The sequence below is a fragment of the Esox lucius genome, chromosome 11, assembly GCF_011004845.1.
Source record: "Esox lucius isolate fEsoLuc1 chromosome 11, fEsoLuc1.pri, whole genome shotgun sequence".
Taxonomy (NCBI): domain Eukaryota; kingdom Metazoa; phylum Chordata; class Actinopteri; order Esociformes; family Esocidae; genus Esox; species Esox lucius.
This window is the reverse complement of record NC_047579.1, coordinates 35,315,075-35,336,389: the sequence shown is the minus strand read 5'-3', so window position 1 is coordinate 35,336,389 and position 21,315 is coordinate 35,315,075. Positions and strand designations below refer to the sequence as shown.

The 21,315-nt window shown below is 41.9% G+C and overlaps 2 protein-coding genes across 2 annotated transcripts; one reads left to right on the top strand and one right to left on the bottom strand.

Moving 5' to 3' along the window:
- The first annotated feature begins 443 nt into the window (after window positions 1-443).
- LOC105013157 (envoplakin) lies at window positions 444-13,869 on the top strand. The gene is given in 22 exon segments (XM_010874496.3): window positions 444-550; window positions 2,754-2,853; window positions 3,054-3,208; window positions 3,342-3,465; window positions 5,262-5,336; window positions 5,338-5,394; window positions 5,481-5,519; window positions 6,458-6,727; window positions 6,839-6,934; window positions 7,059-7,169; window positions 7,281-7,430; window positions 7,528-7,682; window positions 7,783-7,880; window positions 8,005-8,177; window positions 8,305-8,483; window positions 8,571-8,709; window positions 8,916-9,109; window positions 9,245-9,395; window positions 9,518-9,601; window positions 9,709-9,816; window positions 9,932-10,024; window positions 10,130-13,869. Coding segments are annotated over 22 exon segments (6,090 nt in total). The 5' UTR covers window positions 444-506; the 3' UTR covers window positions 13,625-13,869.
- Window positions 13,870-17,483: 3,614 nt separating this feature from the next.
- LOC105013156 (uncharacterized protein KIAA0754) lies at window positions 17,484-20,554 on the bottom strand. Its single transcript, XM_010874494.4, has 4 exons — window positions 20,474-20,554; window positions 19,748-20,000; window positions 19,307-19,461; window positions 17,484-19,151 (listed from the first exon to the last, which is right to left on the bottom strand). Exons 2-4 carry the CDS (start codon window positions 19,896-19,898, stop codon window positions 18,189-18,191), a joined length of 1,269 nt encoding a protein of 422 aa, XP_010872796.4. The 5' UTR covers window positions 19,899-20,000; window positions 20,474-20,554; the 3' UTR covers window positions 17,484-18,188.
- Window positions 20,555-21,315: the final 761 nt, after the last annotated feature.

Sequence of the window (21,315 nt, the reverse complement as noted above, 5' to 3'; positions counted from 1 at the left end):
GCTTGTTGGGTGGATAGCATGTTGGAGTTTGATGTGCCCAACCTTCAATAAAGATGGATATAGTTGTAACAATGGTAGTTCTTGAAGGCTACATCGTATTTATTTGGAAACTTTGGCCAAGGTATAAGTTGGGATATTGTTGGGCATAACATTGCAATTGTTTTGTATTCTGGCATTGCACCCCAAATATGTCAATGTTCCATTTGTAAATGTCCCAGTTCTCTTTTTAAACATAAGAATGCAGGTGTGTAGCAATGGTGTCTGGCAGAGTAATTGTGTGTGTGTGTGTTTGAAAGAGACAGAGACTAGGGGAAGAGAGCGACATGGAGACCAGGAGAGAGGAACAGGTCTACCCAGTCTGTTACTCCAGTCTAATAGCTTCCTGATGACACACCTGTTGATGGGGCGGAGCTGGGACAGGTGGCTGCACTTTAACCAGAGTGTGGAGACCCTGCTAGAGAGAAGAGGGAAGCCCGCACTAGAGACAGAGCACACAGCCTCCCAGGATGTTTAGTAAGAAGAAGGAGTATGACCTGGTGAAGGTTGCCCAGTGAGTCTACCATTTGTTCTCTTTCTTCTGTCTTCTTTTTAATCCCAGCCGGCTCATATCCCCCGGGGAGGAATCAATTTTCACTGTGCCAGGGCTTATTTTGTCATGTTTTATTTGTGGACTTCTGATTTGATTGACAGTATTTTTAAGAGGCTTCAGTCTTCAAAGAAAATGTGATAGCTGATTTAGATTAAATATTAGATTTGATCTTTCGTCCCTTGATATTGGAAATCTCAACAGTGGACAGAGCATGAAATGCATTTCATCCTCTGCAGATTGATGATGAGACAAGACAGGGATTTCTATATTATCTCTATTGATAACCCAATAGAACAGAAACTGTCACAATCTGTTTATTGAGAAAAGAGAAATGTCATTGGCATTTAAATTTGTTTTTTGCTTTATTGGACCGGGAAAGTTGGTTAAGACAGAGTTTCTGTGCTGACAGAGCAGCCAGCTGGATTTGACCCAATGCTACAGCAGTATATGTTCACCAGTGGCATATTTTAATGTAACCACTGCAGTTACTTATTTCTGCCTTTTGCAAAAGGGTGTGATATTTTGATCCTCTGTATTTCAGTACAAGACAGATGGCCACTCTGACTAGTTAAGTAGATGGAGCAACAATGAGCTCTGATGGGTAATACTATGTTTCGAGGTGGCCTGGCAGAAAGAGCCCAGAGCACATGACATGTTCAACTGTGGTCTTATAGAAGATCACTGAGAGTGATGTGAGTGACAGGCCATAGATTTGGAATGTGTTTAGGTGCATTTTTGGATGAATTAGCATTTATTTTATACAGAGGAGTTGTGTTGTTGCTTTATTTAACATGTTTGGTCAGATTTGTGCACAAACACCAATGTTCATTAGTGACATTTGTAGATATGTATAGATATATGATGTTTGTATGATTTGTTCTATGTTTAAGTGTGCTTGACTAATTAATTATCTGAGACTTATCTTCAGTTCTATGAAACTGAACACTGGGACAATTGCCAAGGCGTCTGTGGAGACACTTTCCACATCTATATTTGATGTGTCTTGGACCAAACTGGCTGATATTACGACTAGGGCATTTGTAAAGTGGTGGAATTGCAGTGGGTAGGGAAGGGAGTAGAGAAGACCTCTTCTTATTCTGGAGAGCCAAAACATTGCTCTTACCTGATGACCCAGGTTAGAGACTCTGATTATGAGTTAAATAGAGTTAAATAGACATTCTGTATCTACGTATTACCCTGACATCGCAATGTGCTTTTTCATTTACTACTCTAACTAGGAATTACTGAAATAATTAGTTTAAATTGTTTCTGTAAGTTTTTACCATCCAAACGTCTTAAGGATATTACTGGATATGGCTGCCAAACTGGTTATTGCTAATGCATAAAGCCATAAAACACTCATGTACATAGTGCATTAGAATTGTTTAAATTGACATTACTTTTAATAATTTATGACCCACAGTGGTTCCCAACAAGGGGTACTAGGACCCCTGGGGGAACTTGGACTATTCACAGGGGGTACCTACAAAGACTCACTAGACCGTAGGCTTACCGGTAAAATGCGGGGGTACTTCAGGGGTACTTTGGGCTGAGCAAATTTAATTGGTTGTAAAGAAACCAAAAAAGGCAAGGAACCACCGTCCTTAATGACTCATACAGTGGATGCGGACTTTGTCGTTTTATACTATCAAAGATAAGCATTTGCCTGAATGACTTTATGCTGTCCTGATGCAACAAGGCTAGTATGAGATAGAGGATAACATAGCAGTAAATCGCCCCCACAGTGTTTGCTGTTAGTCCCCTTGGAATGTGACCATATTTTGAATGTGCCAAGACACTGTTCCAAACGAACTGAATTCCTGAGGACACTCCTTAATAATTCAACAGTGTGAAGGTGTGTACAGATAAATACCTGAAAGTCCAACCATTGCAAGTGGTTATGAAAAAAACATAGGTACAAGATAATACAGACTCAAAGAAGTGTTGATCACTAGATGTGTGTAAATGAGTGAGCGTCTTTTCTAGATTTGGATGGTGGGGTCTGCGGAGTCCTTTTTGTTCTGCCAGAGGCTTGTTCTCATTTGGAATTTGGTTCCTGACCCTTCAGATTGGTCTACTGAGCTCTCTTAGAAAAGACCACTAGTTTATACATGTGTTAATAACACTGAGAAGAATTTTGTTTTAAGTTTTTCTCTGTTCCTAGGAGCAAGACCAATGAGCTGGCAGTGTTGGTGACGCGCATCCAGGGCAATGCAGATCAGGTGGAGAAGAACGTGCTGCGTTCTGAGGCCCTGATGTCTGTGGTAAGTGGTTCTAGTACACTGATTCAGTACACATTGGCATTACACAGCCCTACTCAATACACATTCCCTCAATTAAAAATCACCTCTGATAAAATCCCCCCATTAATGTTTTCTTCAAAATCAAATGCAGGTGGTGTCATGATGGAGACCGCCTTGTGTGACATTTACTAATCCATTGACTGTTTTCGTTTGTGTCACAGGACAAAGAGAATATGATGAAAAGCAGGCCCCTTCTGTACCAGGAGGAGAATGCTGAAATCCTGTCTGAAACTGAGGGGCTGCTGAAGGACCTGTTCCTGGATGCGGACCAGGCCAAGACGCTCGCACACCCACAGGCTCGAGATATAGAAATCGAGTGAGTTCCAGAAAGAACCCACACACGCCCTTGGACCTTTTCCTAAGGCTCTCAGATGACGTACTGAAGAATCCATATAAACATGTTACCTCAGTCCTTTAAATGTAGCTCTTTGTATTTTCTTTCCCCATAGTGTGAGCAACCTACACGAGCAATGGTCTAAAGACTGCGTCACATATCGGGACCTGTATGAGGCGATGCCAGAGGTGGCGCTCAGTCCCAGGATTGACTGGGCTCAGGTCCTGAGGGAGAAACAGGTGAGCCTGCCATTATGGACTCAAACATAAACCTCCCTGTAATTCCTCTAGATCAGAACTTTGGTTGGACTTTGCTTTCCATTGGTGCTCCCAAATCTTTGTTATTAGCTGCTAGTGGTACGAGGGCGTCTCATAAGTAACCTATTTAAAACGTGTGGGTGCCATGGCCTTCCCCTCTCCTTGTCCTGGAGGCCTAGCTGATGTTTAGGCCACCCCCTTTTTTTTGAGTGGGGATCGAGCAGAGGCTTGAACACACAATAACTCTCCTGATGGAACATATTGCAACATTCCAATCAAGTGCCTAATTGAATTCATGAGGACAGAAATGAATTTATATGGTAGGCTACTTCAAAGCAAGGTGGCTAACTTTACATGTGAAATTCTTTAGGGCATATCTATGTACATCATAGAAGTGGTCTGTGAATTGTTTATTATTATTATTCTGATGTTATCACAAGTACAACAACAGTAACAATTTTTTAGAGTTGGCTATCCACTGAATTGTGTTTCTGACAGTGTCAGATGTCTTCCTAAACAATGCATATTGGAAGGTGTCTGGCGACAGCATTAAAGCTCATCCCAGCTAAATAATTAACTAGCAAAACAACTATTTATGCTACAAGCAGCATATTTCATTACATTTATTATCTCTCAATATCCCTCATTATATTATTTAGTACAATATATTCATTCTCCCATCAAATTCAACGATGACCAATTCACGTTCTTTGTCTTGGGTCATCCACATTCGGCTTCTTATCACACTGCTCGCTCAACCAGGACAATTTTGCTGGTATCTATTTGCTAAGAGGAGAGCACATTCTGTGGCCAACAACCAGTTTTCAGGTGCCCGACTTACCACAGGGAGTTGCTGGATTGCAATGAGAAAAGTCACCCCTGTCTGACCTCTGATCAGACCGTCAGCTCTTCAACCCTGGGTGTGCTAATATTCACCGCCTTCTGCTCTGGAGACTGTCGGTATTCTGTGACAAGGATTTGAACATCAGGTCACAAGCGACGTTTTTGAATTGGATCTACACTGTAGTCAGTATATTGTAAATGTTGTATTTTTTTAAATCTTAAATCTCTTTTCCTCTCATTGAGCAACTACCCAGTCATGCTGGTACACTCGCAGGGGATGCACGTGAGACAATCTCTGTTGCCTGCTCCTCAAACCTCTGAGGAGGTTCAGAGGGGTTGGACCTCAGGCCTTTTTTGTTTTAATTGAGCTTTTGGGATGGTGGGGGTGGGGGACTCAAAGAGATTTTCTCACAATGTGAAGCAGTGCATTCTATTTGCAAAGTCTTCAGTCTACTGTCAGATTTACAGACTAGCTGCAGGTTAACTAAAACAAATGCATACTCACTATTCATTGCAGATCTGCTATTATTCTGCTATGATCAAGATTATTATAATTTTTTTACCGCTTTGTGAATCTGAGTAGATGATGGGCTAGGCTACTTGTTTTATAGCGGAACAGGTGGCCTATAGATTTCCCTTAAAAAACATTAGGCCTGTTGCCAGTAAATCACTCCTAACTGTCCTGGAACGTGTTATGGAATAGAAAGGATCTGGTATGCTATTCTTCAAAATGGGAATGTGTCAGTAGAGTGCTCTGGACACCAACTTGACAGCCAAATCAAACACTGACTGCGTGTAATTGGACTGATACGAAATGTATTAGCACCAGGGCAATAAGAACAAAACTAAAATGAACAGGATGTGGTGTTGAGTTCAACATCTACTTGATCTTTGAAGTGTGAAATGTAAAATATTTAGTGTGTTGTGTGTTATAGAAACAGTTAGGTGTGGAGGAATATGGACCGAAGCTCTCTGACGTGGAAAAGCAGATTGCCTCCCATAACATCCTGCCACCAGGAGATTGAGGCCTATGGTCTCCAATTAGACCGCAGCACCACTGGCTCTCCAGTAAGGAATACTCCATCCTCTGCTGATGACTTTTATCTTTTTCTCAAAACCTGAATTGTAATCATTTATTTTCTCTCTGTTCATAGACGAAGCCATCCATTAAGAAACAGTACTCAGAACTCCTGGTGAGTTGTTTCCCAAATCTTAGGTGATCTCAGTGGGATAACAATAGTTAAAATAGTGTTGAGCTGCCACAAAAAACAAGCCCTGCATAAACAAAGAGATGCGTTTCCCTATTAGCATCTATTGCTGTATCGGCATATACTAACACATACGCTTATTAAAGCCACATAACATTCCATTCATCCACACTATGTGAACAAAACAGATCTCAGCATTAACACTAATGCAAAAAAAGCGTCATAACTTATAATAAAATCAACACATCATTAATTACAAAATCAGCACATTATTAATTAATAGAAAAATAGATAAAGGTCTTAAAAATGACTGTTATGAAATTGCAATGATGATGATAGGGTAGGCTTCTCATTGCAGGGTAGAACCTGTTAGATCCTAGTGTAAAGGAGCAAAAAGGGCAGAAAACAGGAAGGTTAAAGGTAGATCCTGGATGCATTCAGAAGGAAACTACGTTGCATCCATCATTTTCAGCACCAATCTCCCCATGCAATATACTTGGGCCAGCTAAATAAGTTCAAGAAGATCCAGTTTTGCAAGCATCAATGACTACACATCAAAGTTTATCCACCAATTATCATTGAGATTCAAAGCTGAAGCGTAAGTAGCGTAGATAACCTGTATCTCCAGTAGCTTCCTCTGCCTTTTGAAGGCATATCTCTTGTGCAATCCCACTGTGATACGAGGGGGACACACCATGACCAGCATGACTTCCCCATGGTCGTAGGCCAGTTGCACTCCCCCGCCTCACCCTACTCCCTGTAACACACCTTTCTACAGCAGCGAATGGCTCTGACAGGCCAAAGCTCAGAGTGCTATAGTGTTTCTTGTTTTCAATCTGTTTGAACCTGTGCCTGTGCTCTCTGATCTCTCCCTGGCTGACTATAAGATTGACTTCTGTTTCTCGTCATGCTGTGTTCTGTAGGAGGCCTCCCAGTTGAGACGCAAGTACCTGGCCTCTCTCTATGACTACATGCAGGGCTGCAATAAGGAGCGTGTCTACCTAACTGAGTACCAGGACAAGATCCTAAAGAAAGACTGGAGTGACCGCATGCTAGACCCCCCCGGGGTACGCATGGAATACGAGAAATTCAAAGCAAACGGTCTGCCGAAACATGAGAGAGAGACAACCAAGCTACAGGAGGATGGGGATCGTCTCCTTGGAATGAAGCACCCTGCCAGCTCCACAATATGTGTATGTTTCTCATGCTACAAAATATACAGCTTTGCCATTTGAATAGCATGCGTTTCGGAGGCTGGGTTCTTCTTCTTTTAGTCTGATGTAAATACGCTGGGTGTGTCTCAGGCAAACAGAGACGCAGTGCAACAGGAGTGGACGCGATTGCTCAACCTTTGCATCTGCCAGGATGTACACCTTGGGAAAATAGAGGACTATAGGAAGGTAAATCATTGCTTAATGCATACATTTGAACCACAATATTGAATAATGCCTGTTAACAAAGTAGCCAGGATGAAATGTAAGATTCTTGTGGTTTGCTCCTGTGTTGTGTACCCACGTACAACAGTACCAGCTGGATGAAGAGACCTTGTCTGAGTCCATGAAGCGACTGAACTCTAATCTGGAGCCCAAACCATTTGACAAAAAGAGCAACTCTGAGATCCTACTACAGCTTGAGGTGATGTTTTTTTTCTAATTTTTCTTTGTCTGTATCGATTCAGTTATTTCTATAATGTAAAGCATTATTCCTATATTTCTCTAAATCCTCCTCTATATCTAATGTCCTCAGGGTGATGAAAGGGCAGTACTGAGGATAACGAACAACGCCTCGGCAGCTCTTAGGGAGTTCAGTAGCACCATCGCCACCTCTGAAGATGCGTCGTCTCCCGCCGCCAAGCCCACCCCTCTGGTGTCCCTGTGTGAATGGACCAGTGGAGAGGTATCAAATAGTTGCGTAGAACAGCTCCGTGAGTTCTGAAGAGCTAAATGGAAAATGAATCAACAGTGTAATGATGCAAACCCCCTATCCCCATTAGGACTCAGTGTCTCAAGGAGAGAATCTCATGCTGAAGTCCAACTCAGACAACGAGAAATGGGTGGTCCAGACCAGGACTGGAAAGACCAAAACCCTGCCTGGTGTCTGCTTCCTTGTTCCACCGCCAGACACCGAGGCCCTTGATAAAGTGGACAGGTAAAGGAAGATTCATATCTGTAGACTCTCCTCACATATCCCAAAAACCATAACCAATCTCACAGGTCAACTGTTTGACACTGTTTGTGTATATCTGCAGCCTGGACAGAGAGCTTTCTAACCTGAAGAAAAAGAGATCCTCTCTGATGGCCTCCCTGAGGAGCCACAGTGTGGAGGTGGTGAGCTCAGTGAAAGCTGGTGAGTGGAAGAACACTCGGTTTGTTAAGAACTTTAGCAGAATTTCTCAGTTTAAACTTACAGATAAGAGGGTCAAGACTTTCCTGTCCCTTTATCTCTCCCTGTGCCCTCTGTTATTCCTCAGCCCCTGTGGCCGGTGCCCCAGAGGACCCCAAAACCACAGTGCTGGACAGTCAGCTGGACAAGATCAGCAAGGACCTGGACCGCAGTGTGAATGACATCCTGAGTCGGCTGAGGACCCCTCTGCCTCGTGGTGACCCCATAAGCGACCTTGGCAACAGGATAAAGGAGCATGAGGTGAAGGAATTCTGTATTTATTTATTTGTTATTTTTTTTATTGACTGCTTCCATCTGCTACATAGTATTAATGAAATGGACAGTGGAGTTCCAGAGTGTGGTAACCTTAGTGTGATTTGCCCTCCAGACTGCCACCTTGACTGTAAGAAACCTGGAGGCAGAGAAGGCTGCGGTTCAGAGAGAGATGGAGCCCATCCTAGCCCAGAAGCCCCTTCAACCTTCAGCCTCTGCTCTGTCTGTTAAACTGAGTGGTCTGAACAATAAGTTTGATGACGCCAACAACCTTTTTGACCTGTACAATAAAAAGTAAGAATTTGGTTTGTGGGAAATTATTCTATTTTTCTTCATTCCATTCGCCAATATACTTTAACTCATTTACTTTTTCTTGACCAGAGCCACGGCCTCCATGTTCTTGGAAAGGCAGATTAAAATGGTGGGGGACTCAATCTCTGGCTTTGAGAAACAGCTGGCGGAAGATGCTGCCATCCCTGATGTTCCTAATGCCCTGCAGACACGCACCCATTATCTTCAGGTAACAGTTTTTCATAGATTTGGCCACCTTGCAATCAGTGGTGTACTATTCTGCTCTGATTTTGATGTAAATCCTGTGTTAGACTGGAAATACTTAGTTTCCACCCCCAAAGAAAGCAGCTTGCTCACACATATTTACAAATGGCAGTTGCTTCAAGTCCAGCTTTTGAGTCAGCACCCTTTATTTCTTCTTTGTCCTATCAACAGAAAATGCGCAAGGATGTAGCACTAATGCACGACGATATGCAAAAGCTAAGCAGGGACTTGGAGTCCACTGAGCAGATGAGCAACTCCCTACAGAAAGGCTTCAATGAGTACTGCCCTGACATCTGCCGCCAGCAGACCAATATAAAAAACCTGAAGAACCGCTATGCCAATGTAAACAATCAACTACAGGAGAGGTGAGAGATCTGCTTGTTCTATAGCTGTACATCATACAATATACTGTATGTACTAGATCTATGAATACTTCTGTGTTCTAAGATATACTGACGTTTTAAAAAAATCGTTTTATATTTTCTATTCATTTTTAATAGAATATCTCTGACGCAAGAGGCAAACAGTAGGAATCAAGGCTTCCAGAGCTCTGTCCAATCATTAAACTTCTATTTGACCAACCTGCCTAATAATAAGATCATGCCCAATGATGGACTCTCGCAGATTAACTCCAAACTTAACTCTCAGAAGGTTTGTTCACAAATTTAGGTGTTATTTTTTCTCAGCAGATGTCCCTGCTATGAAAATTAGATGTCAGATGTCTCAGGTATTTGTAAAATGTTTTGCTTTATATTGTGTGTTTGTAATTTTAGAGAGTGGTGGAGGACATTAAAAGGAAGTCTGATGATGTGGACCAAGCCATGAAACAATCCTGTGATTTACAGAATATCCTTGATGTGAGCATGTTTTTCTTTTCTCCTTGTAAGTCCGAGCTGCCACTTAGGATCTGCATGTATTTATAAAAGACATTTGTGAATAAAAATATATTCACTATGTCACATAGGAGTATGAGGTCACATCCTGTAAGTACCGTGGCACACTGAAAGATTTGGATGTGGAAGATTCAACAAGATGTCAAACATCCACTGTGGCTGATGCTGTGCTAAAAAAGGTATAGTGTACTTGATAGACAGCAACAATAACAATTCCTATAGATGACTTAATTCCCATTTACAATTGATTTGGGTACACATAATCCGACTAGATGCTGTGTGTTTTTGTTTCAGGAGAGAGCTCTACTGAACCTCTACTCCGAAGTGTCTGCAGAGAATGATCAGCTTCTCAACAACATGGGATTGGCTAAAAACATGATTACACAGGTATGAAGCAATTACCTTCTAAAACATCAACACAGCAGATTCTGTACTCTCTTATAAGACCCAAGATTTCACTAAATTGCCCACTTTGTTACCTGCTCTGAACAGAATGAACAGAAAGTGAGCCAGGTGGTTGTGAAACAGCAGCGGCAGCTGCAAAGCCAGCAGAAAGACGTTGAGGAAGCAGACAGTCTAAAGAGAGAGCTGGCGGAGGAGATTGCCAGGCGTTCCCATGCAGAGACAGAACTAGCAACATTCAGAAAGAGGTTTGTTTCACTGAAAAGTCGCAGAGGTGTGGAACGAACGGAGGAGAGGGAAGTTGTGCAATACTACCGTGACCCCAAACTAGAGAGCGACCTGGAGTCCCTGAAGATTAGGATTCAAGATGAGAGTAAGAGACGCTCTGGCACCCTGACAGACATAAAGGTTGTCAATGAGAATATAATTCGCCTGCAGACTGATCTAACAAATGTCAAACCTAGGCTGGTGACCAAGGTCTTGACAGAGTTTGAGAAAGACCCTCTGCTTGACAAGGAGGCCACAAAACTGAGAGATGAGATGCGTAGGTTGGAGCAAGAGGTACAGGTGAGAGATTCAGAGACGGTCCATATGAAAACTGAAATAAAAGTTCTGGCACAGAAGAGGCCAACTATCAAGGAGACAGTAGTGAAGAAGGAAGTGGTGAGACTAGAAAAAGACCCAGAGATGCTGAAAGCTGTTCTGACATTTCAGACTGCAATTACAGAGGAGGGAGAAAGATCAAAGGCTCTCAATGATGAAATATTCCGCACTAGGAGCCAAATAAACACACTTGAGAGAGTAATTCCAACTATCCAGCCTAAGATTGTTACTAAGGTGCTGAAGAGGGTTGAACAGGACCCAAAACTAATTGAAGATGTTAAGACTACCCAGACCAGTCTAGAGGAGGAGAAAAAGATGAATAGTGACTTGATGGAGGAGCTTACCCACCTCCAGATTCGCTACAGTGAAGTTGAAAAGCTGCGACCCAAGCTTGAGGTCAAGGAGATTATCAATGAGATCTACAGGGTGGACCCTGAGACAGAAGTGGAGCTGGTGAGGCTAAGGAAAGAGCTGCAGGACTCAAACCGGAACCATACTAATCTGCAGAAAGAAATTGACCTAATTATGGTGGATCTTAAATCTCTGCGTTCGCAAAAACCCAAGTTAGAGTACAAGGAAGTAACACAGGAAATGATTAAAGAAGAGAAAAGCCCAGAGGTTATCAGGGAAATGAAGAGGTTGAATGACCAGGTTTCCCATCTACGGGTCTCATATGATAGCACTTTAGAATTGCTGAGCCAACTGCGTAAAGAAAGGGATGAATGGAGGGTGGAAAAGTCTAAAATAGAGACAAAGCTTGTAAACAAAGAGGTGGTCAAATATGAAGATGACCCCCTTCTGGAGAAGGAGGCTGACCGCCTGAAAAGAAATGTGAGGGAGGAAATTCAGCAACGACGCAACATGGAAGAAACTGTCTTTGATCTGCAGAACAAGTACATCATGCTTGAGAGACAGAAACCAGAGGAGAAGATTGTGATGCAAGAAATGGTACGTCTTCAGAAGGACCCAAAACTAATTCTGGAGCACGAAAAGCTAAACAAGAATCTGGATGAAGAGGTTCATTCCCGAAGAAAATTAGAATTGGAAGTACGACAGCTGAGAGCACTGGTTGAGGAGAAACAGAAAAGCCTTGCACTGATGGATGACCGTCAAAAGAAGATCCAAGTAGAAACTGAGCTTAGACAGATCAAAACTCGCATCTTCGAGCTTGAAAATGCCCCTCCACCCATTCAGGAGAAGATCATTATTGAGGAAGTCCTTAAAGTGGAGAGAGACCCCGATCTTGAGAAAATAACTAGTGGCTTACGCATAGACCTGGATAAGGAGGAAAACATTATAAGTCGTCTTGAGAGGGATATTCGAAATCTGACAGTCAAACTGGACATTTTGCGAAAGGAGAAGTCAGTTGAAAAGACGGTATATAAGGAGGTTATTCGGGTGGAGAAGGACCAGAATGTGGAGGCTGAGAGGGACCATCTCAGAGAACTAGTGTTGCTGGAGAGAAGTGCCAGACGGGACCAAGAAGATGAAATCCAGAAGCTTAATATCAAACTGACTCGGCTCCAGTCCACAATGTCGGACACCTCTCATGAAGAAAAAAGCATAACCCTCAATCGAGATTCCCTGATGAAAGAGAAAGAAAGTCTCTTGAAAGAACTGAAGACTTTGGAGTCTGAAAAGCAGGACATAAGCATAATGTTCCAACAGCAGTCCAGGCTGATGAGTGAAAGGAACCAGATAAATCGGCAAAGGAGCATCAAAATGGATTCTGAGGTGCAACGTCTAGAAAAGGACATCCTTAATGAAAAAGATCAGATACACCAAAAGGAGACCTACATTATGGGGCTGCAGAACAATCTGAAGAAAGAGAACCACTCTGAGACACACACCAGAGAGACCAACCTCTCCACTAGAATCAGCATCCTGGATCCTGAGACTGGGAAAGACATGGCACCATATGATGCCTATCTCGAGGGTCTTATTGACCGTAAACAGTACATCCACCTTCAGGAGCTGGAGTGTGACTGGGAGGAGATTACCTCAATGGGTCCCGATGGAGAGACGTCAATTCTGCAAGACCGTAAAAGTGGAAAGCAATTCTCTGTTAGGGATGCTCTGAAGGAAGGTCGCTTGACCCAGTATCATGTGCAGCAATACAAGGAGGGAAAAATGCCTATCTCAGAATTTGCTCTCTTGGTTGCCGGGGATTCCAAACCCAAGCCGTACATTGGTCCAGTTGCAACGCAAAAATCTCCCGTTAGGACCACATCAACATCTTCTCTGAACACAATGCCATCATCACTAAGGTCTTCCTACTCAAATCTCACAAACAACCGCTATGGCAGCAGTAGCAACCTCTCCAGTTCTAGTGGTGATGAGCTCTTCCCCATCTCCGGAGTGCTGGACACAACCACCAACAGCCGCATGTCTGTGCGGAGTGCCCTGACTCGAAAACTAATTGACCTAGATACAGCCCTGACGCTCCTGGAGGCACAGGCCGCTACAGGGGGCATTATTGACCTCAACCGAAAGGAGAAGTACTCCGTTCACAAGGCAGTAGATATCGGTCTCATTGACAAAACTCAAATGAAGTTGCTACTCAATGCTCAGAAGGCCTATACTGGTGTGGAGGATCCTGTGACCAAGGAGCGTCTTGCAGTAGGGCAAGCAGCTCAGAAAGGATGGATACCTCAGGATAGTGCGATAAGATACATGGAAGCACAGCTCCTGACTGGTGGGCTGGTGAACCCCCAAAAAGCTGGTCGCATCAGTGTCCAAGATGCTCTTCAGAGCAAGATCATCAACAGTGAAGTGGCCAACGACCTCCAAGACAACTCTGCCCACACTATACGGTTGATCGACCCTATCAAAAAAGAGAAGATCTCGTACAAGGAGGCAATGGATCGGTGCAAAAAAGATATCACTACAGGGCTTCTGCTTCTTCCTGCAGCATCCACCGACTCCAAAGATGCTCCCCTGTTTTCTAATTATCGATTCTCTAGCTCCCACAGTCAAGTCTAGACTTTTGGCAGACACAGGCCAGGGCTAGAGTATAGAGATGCTACAACTTCATTTGCAAAAGAGAAATTTAAAGAAATATATGTAACAAAGTAAAATAATGTTTTTATTGTGGCTTTAAGCAAAAGTCAATAGATTGTCTGGGTTGTGCAGTGAACGGTTTACTTATTCTGTATTAATATTATGATTCTTCTCAATATTATATTTTCTCCAATATTCTGAGTCAAAATAAAGATTTTCAAAGTTGATGCTGTTCTATATAGTATAATTGAGCATATATGATGGCACAGAGAAGAGACATTACTTCACACCATGCTCAGGTATTAGCCCACCATATTATAATATTGTCTTAGAATCAGTGGTTAATTTGAGGCTCCAGCACCTCTCAGACTTTCCTAAGTTTGTTCCGGCACCTACTATTCATAGATCCGCTGCACATGTCTTTTTCCATCACTGTGTTGGCTTTGCACTGTAAACATTCTACTAGAACCAATCGGAGTTCATAAAATTGACTATTCCTGCAGCTTCTTGTAGCCTCAGCACTGCCTGACAAGATTGGGAAAGTTTTAGCTTTTTGTTTTCCGCTATTTGCACTATACAGATGTGCTGTAGCCTATTCGCGTCTATTTGCCAACCGGATCCATGTCTCTCGCATGCCCCAATTTGTTCTGGGACCTCCCGGTTTACAAGTTAAGCACTGCTTAGAACCAGCGTGTTGTACTGCCAGCTGTCAACTGAACTGCGACACATCAGAGTCTACGTATCGTGAGGACATCTGTGTGGATGCCTTATTCACTAGATGGCAGCACCGTAGTTCTGAAAGATTCTGGGCTGTTGTTTCCAGCTGTGGATCAAGGTAGGAATAGATGTGTCATACGGTGATTGGATGAAAAAAATGTGGTGGTGGGAATAATAAACACAAATATGCTCAGGAAAATCATCATGGGGTGGCTGCACACTTCATGCCTCAAATGTATGTGGAATTGTTTAAAAGGGTCAATGAACTGTCCTGCGCATGCAATGGTTCCACCAAGGGCCTCATTCATCAGCATGCGTAAAAACTGTCCTACATTTGTACTTACAAATGGAATTGACAATGCTTGTATGCATAGAAAAGGAGAGTAGGAGGTCAATGAGATAAATATCACTTGTTCTTAGTCTCAGGGCTCAGTCTTGGCTATTTGCATTCCGACAAGCCCCTAATTACCCATATGGTCAAAATAATGTCTTAATGCTTACATGAAATGCTACAATGCAAGCCCGGGGGGGCTTCTAAAACACTTCTAATAAACACTGATTAATTTGTTTTCCGCCATCTGCATACATGAATGCACATGCAAGGCTGAACTCACAGGTCAACAGAAGTCATCTCACTTTACTTGTCCTGAATAATGAGCAACTTAAAACAAATAAGGTTTAGCAAATTATTATCCACAGCACTGTGACATGTAAACAAAATCAGTTGACCTATCTGAGCAATTCTAAATCATGTCCAATCCATTTAATTTGCAACAGGTGTACTCCAGTCCAGTTCTAAAGACATCTCAGTGATGATTGCTAATGATTGCCCTGTGGATGCTGTATAATGGTCTGAAGAGAATGCTCTCTGTAAGACCTTTGTATGGTTCCCTATAATGGTGATTTTGACACCTGTTCAGACAATTCTTTTAGCTTAGAGTGCTTTGCTGTAAACATATGTGCATTGTGAATGCAGAGTGAACAATGCAGAAAACTGTTAATCAGCAAGTAATATATGAACTGCATCAGCAACTCAAATCTGTTGAATATTGAATAGTGTACGGGGTCAACCTGCATTTTGAAATCTATAAAAGGGTATTTTTAAATACTGGTCCTTCCACACTAGCAAATGAGTTGGTTATCTTCTTGAGTTAGTTATAACATAACGATTCAAACGTATTTATCCTCAAGCGATTGGAAGATCGTGTAGCTTGGATGATAACTCACTAATTCACTACCGGTAGGGAGACGGTGTGGCATCAATTAAATTGTCCATCCATCTCCATGAAATTACTGTTTTTCAGTCATTGTAGACAATACATAATGTATTACAACAATAATTACAGGTCCATTTGCATTGCTGAGTGGTTATTTCCATAATGCCTGAACCCTGCCTTTGGCCCTGGCTCACCTTTTATGTTTCCAATCCACGGGTGAATAGCTCCAACCGACTCGTGTCCTTTCATGTAATCTAGTGCCACTTCCACTTCCATCATTGATGGTTGGGGAATTGACCCCTTTTCAGTGATGTGACATCAGCAAACACATCATACACCAGCACTCCTTCAGCTTCATATGTACCAGACTAACAGCCACTGCAGAATTCATCCAGCAAAACAGAGCATTCCGACTTCTGGATGTTTGTGTTATTATCTCTATAGAAAACCAAAAAGTGTGCAAACGTGCTAAACATGAACGATTTCCCTCAACACGTCAAAACAAAAAACAAAAATGCTTTTATTTGGAGGAGCTGAAATGGTGCTGACTGGAACTTAATTGAGATACAATGTATTCAGATTGTGTATATTTTCAGTTTTGCCTCCAGGTTCTTCCATTGTGTTCATAAATGTTTAAACATTCTAACCCAAAGTAGCAGGTGTTCAAAGAAAAGACAATAATTGGATCCCCCATGATTTGGATGGGAGTTGTTGTTTTTGGAGTGAAGGTTCTCTTCTGCACAGTTCAAGCAGTCTATTAAATGCAGAAGAGCTGCTGGTTGTTTTAATACTAGCCAGCAAGATTGAAAAACAACATTTGTTTTATTAATGGTAATTGCATGAAACTTCCCGAGCTGAGCAAAAATTATTCCAGAAAACACCAAAAAACTACCGGGGCAAAATGTCCCTGGTTAATGCACATGGGATTTGTGGGACACAATCGAATGCCACAACATGGGAATTGGCAAAATATCTCGCCCCAATTCAAATGTTGCCCTACAGTACCACTTACACACTTGAGTGATGTAATCAACCTATCATCAAGTGTTTAATTTGAATCGAGTGTGTGAGTGCTTGGGCAAAAACAAAAACATGCACCCCTTGGGGTCCACACACTGCAAAGCATATCTGTCTTATCAAGTATATTTAACTTTTTTAAGGTTAAAAAACCAAACCATCCTTAAAATAAGGTACATTTTTGAATATACCGAAAATATGGCATGAACAACATGTAATTTTCATGTTTGCAGTGCAGGACCAGGACTGGGGAAACAGCAGTCAAGGCCTAGGGAAACACATACATCTTCATGATTCTCAGCTTCATACATTGTACTCATATAAATGTAATTTATTTTTTATATACATTTGCAGAGACTTCAAAAAATAGTTTTTTGCTTGGTCGTTGTGGGGTATTGAGTGGAAATTTATGAGGAAAATTATCTATTTAATGAATTCTAGAATAAGTGTTCTGAATACTTTCCAAATGCACTGTACCACAACCCTCCCCCCCTTCTTACAAATGGAACGTACAAAACGGTTGGTACTACAAACAAATAAATACATCCGTTATAATCAGTAGAGTCTCTGAACATTTGTGATTTTTAACACACAAGCTGCATATGGAAGACTACTTATGCCAGAAAGTTGCCAAAGTAGATCAAAAAGAAAAAGATTAGGACTTAAGAATTATCTTATTCCTCTCAAATTTAGAAAAAACCCACTTCAAAACAAACTTCTTATTAACCATGTGATATACATATGTGCCATAAAAGTAAAGGCCAATTTACAGTAATTTCAATTATTTTATTTTTAATTTTGTTTTAAACCTATGTTCTAAAACCCAAGTTATCCAAATTAAATATGCTCAGAAATTCAAATTTTAGATGTTGTACAAACACATCTTTATTAAAGAATATGATTAGCTTTAAAGGCATTACAAGTTCTTGCTGAATAAAATAATGTATTACTTGATTTGATTTCATTAATGCACACAAAACTTTTCCAATACAAATGCATTAACATTGGTGATGTCCACTTTTCAAGATGTATGGAAACAGTCTTGTTTACCGAACCCTAACACTTTACTAACCCTAACCCTTTACTAACCCTAACCCTAACCCAAGGTCACTAGTCCCACCGCCAGCCCAATGAGGAGATCCCTTTATAAATCCCTAGATGTTTATAATAGCTAATGCCCACTAATAGAGCTAAAGAGGCATAGTTGAGCTTCTAAAGCCCATGACGTCAGCCAATACTGCCCGAGTCACGGAACAGACTTGTAGCCTAAACCATCAGATTAAATGTGTGATTAACTCAATATTTTAGTTAAAATGTTTTCCTACACAAACAGAAATCACACCATTATGTATTTATTCAAATATTCATAATGTATTTAACATTGAAATTAATGACAAATGAAATACATATTAGAAATGGAAAAAATTGAAACATTGTAATTAAGCTTAGTTCTCCCACGCATTAGTTATGTTTGTATGGTGTGCACTTAAGAATGTCATATTGTACTAAATAAATGTATACATCAGTTTATTTTACATCTTAGTTGATATCATCTGCAAAGTAGGATTCTAATATGTTCCTCAGTAAAAATATATTTACACATTAACAGGCTTAGGGCAGCTCCCCTGAGCTGGCTCCTCCAATAATAACACAGACTTACTCCCCTGAGCTGGCTCCTCCAATAATAATGCTGACTTACTCCCCTGAGCTGGCTCCTCCAATAATAACACAGACTTACTCCCCAGAGCTGGCTCCTCCAATAATAATGCTGACTTACTCCCCTGAGCTGGCTCCTCCAATAATAACACAGACTTACTCCCCTGAGCTGGCTCCTCCAATAATAATGCTGACTTACTCCCCTGAGCTGGCTCCTCCAATAATAATGCTGACTTACTCCCCTGAGCTGGCTCCTCCAATAATAATGCTGACTTACTCCCCTGAGCTGGCTCCTCCAATAATAATGCTGACTTACTCCCCTGAGCTGGCTCCTCCAATAATAATGCTGACTTACTCCCCTGAGCTGGCTCCTCCAATAATAATGCTGACTTACTCCCCTGAGCTGGCTCCTCCAATAATAATGCTGACTTACTCCCCTGAGCTGGCTCCTCCAATAATAAATTAGACTCACTCCCCTGAGCTGGCTCCTCCAATAATAGTGTAGACTCAATCCTCTGAATTGGATCCTCCAATAATAATGCAGTCTGAAGTTTCCGAGTCTGTTCGTCCAATAATAACGTAGCTTGAGGGACACCAGTAGCTTCACTGTTGCGGCGCATGAATGCATGGCCCCTCACGGGGTACTGCATCTCTGTGAAGGTCAGCGACGCCACAGTGATGGAGCAGCGACCCTGCACCTTGAAGCCAGATTTCTGGTAGAAGGGAACCAGGAAGTCCTCGCACATGAGGACCGCGCGGCGGACGTTGGGCAGGCACCGCAGATACTGCAGGTAGCGCCACATCAGAATGGGGCCCTTGCCCTGCTGCCGAAAGGTTCGGTGGACCGCCAGCACATGGATGTGAACTGTGGTACCTTTGGGCTTGTGAAGAGTAAGAGCGTCCTGAAGCAAAGGGAAAATGCAAATGTATGTGGAGTGCATTCAGGAACACATCGGATGATCTGATAGAGAGCACCTGAGTGATTTAACCATCGCCCAGTTAATACCAACAGAAAATGGCCAATTCATAGGAAACCAGGAAACAAAAGGCTTCTTACTAGAGTAAGTCTTTCCTGGTCCCACAGGGACCCGATGATAAAGGCTACAAGTCTGCCCTCCTCAAACCAGCCCATGGACAGCTCTGGACAGAGTGTGAGGAAATGACGCACCTCATCAAGGTGTAGGGGGCAGTCTCCAGACACTGAGATAAAGGCTAGTGAAAGAACAGAGCATTTGAAACAATTTTACAACATTTGTGATTTACATAAGAAAGGCTTGGTAGAACCCAAAAAACTGTATTAATATAACATGTAATGGAAAGCCAGTGACAGAATACAGCTCCATGTTTTTTTCTTAGACTTCAACAGAGGTCACATTGAAATTTCAAGAGAGATTAGGTGTGTTTTAGTGTTCCTGGGTGATGCTGAAATGGCTCACATTTATGTATTATTTATTAAGCAAAATTTACTAATGTAGTACATAATCTAAGGGCTACTTACCCTCCCTCTCGATTTCAAACACACTGATGGCATCTTGTGTGTTGAGTGGTCGGAACTCACTTGCCGGTAGAGTATGTCTTCTTTGGCGCCCAGGCGAAACAGAGGGCGATAGGCAAGGTTTCAAGAAAGGCAGGGCACCAACTAGAGACATTTTACTACTTCTATATTTCTGTGTTCCTTCTGTTGTTGTTTGTCTTCTCTTGTCTTCTCTTGTTGGTTGTCATGCACAGGTTTCTTCTGTTGTTGGGAAAGGCTGTGCACAGACAGAAAACCAAGGTTGATCAGAATTCATATTTATTGGAGGTGGTCAATTTAAATATGAATCATTCTTCATTTACAATTTGATTTATACGGCATCAGTGATGGTGAATGAAATAATTTGATGCACAGGAAAGTGGAGAGCAATTAACCAGAAGCATTCATTTAGTGACCTGAGGTCAACTCATTTATTCCCAAATGGCAATGTTGTAACATCCTGCCTATTAATAATCTAGAGCATGAATGCAAACAAACTTAAAACCAGCAGTCCTTTCATCTAAAATGAATTGATTTAATGCCATTTTTCTAGGAAAACAACAGCTAAGGCACTGATGTCTGGTAATATTCCTGGGGTCTGACGCACTCATTGATATCCAATTACAATAAAATGCAAACCGTTTGTCTGAAATGACGTGTTAACATACAGCACAAAAACATTCAATGAAAACACAACTGTGAATGACTCACCGATCTCAGCTGAACACTGTCCTCCACTCTGATTGTCTTATCTCAGCCTCTCTTTATCTGCTTCTCCCACTGTCTCTTGCGTGATTTGAAAGACGTCAACAGCCTCATTATAAAGCCACTGGTTATTACTATGAGTCACGTGAAGGGATTATTGAAGTTCTGTATACACCGTAGGCCTGCTGATCCGTACGCCACACTAAGTGGGTTTACTCTCTCAACAGGTGAATATTTAGGTGGTTGGTTCCGTGGACGGAATGAACAGAAGCCAGGTCTTAATAGCAAAACTAGGCTGTGCAAACCCTCAAATACACCGTAGACCACCTGCAACAGTGCCTGGCAGCCCAGACTCTTTCCCGAGGCCAGACATTTACACCCATGGATGTACGTTTCTTCTCTACACAGAGTCTGGATACGACAACTCCCAGGGCTTTCCACATTATCGGGCCCAGAAACGGAAGGTTTGGACCAGAGCCAGAACACAAGCGAGTAAAGCAGTCAAAACGATTAGTTGAAATTAATCTTAATTTCACGCAGTAGTTTATACACTCTAATAGGTGACGACTGTGTTGTATATCACTAAAATGACTCGAACGATGAACCACTGGAAATTCACCTCATTATCCTTCCTACATGTTATTTGAACCTCGACACACCCTGAAAACGCTGTATGCAAATAATAAACACAACACAGGTCTTGAAGAGCTTTAGATGTATTACCATCCAGTGAGTTGATGTCATCACTTCATGTATTCAGTCAAGGTTTCTACAAAAGAAAACACTTGAAATGTATAGATCTCGTTAAAGATGAGAGTCCGATAATGTAGCCATTCTTCCCTACATGC

Coding starts and splice junctions, on each gene's coding strand:
- LOC105013156 (XM_010874494.4), bottom strand. CDS start 19,898: ATGTCTCTAGTTGGTGCCCTGCCTTTCTTGAAACCTTGCCTATCGCCC. Junction 19,462..19,747: donor GTTTGAAATCGAGAGGGAGG/GTAAGTAGCCCT, acceptor TTCTTTCACTAG/CCTTTATCTCAGTGTCTGGA. Junction 19,152..19,306: donor ACCAGGAAAGACTTACTCTA/GTAAGAAGCCTT, acceptor CCTTTGCTTCAG/GACGCTCTTACTCTTCACAA.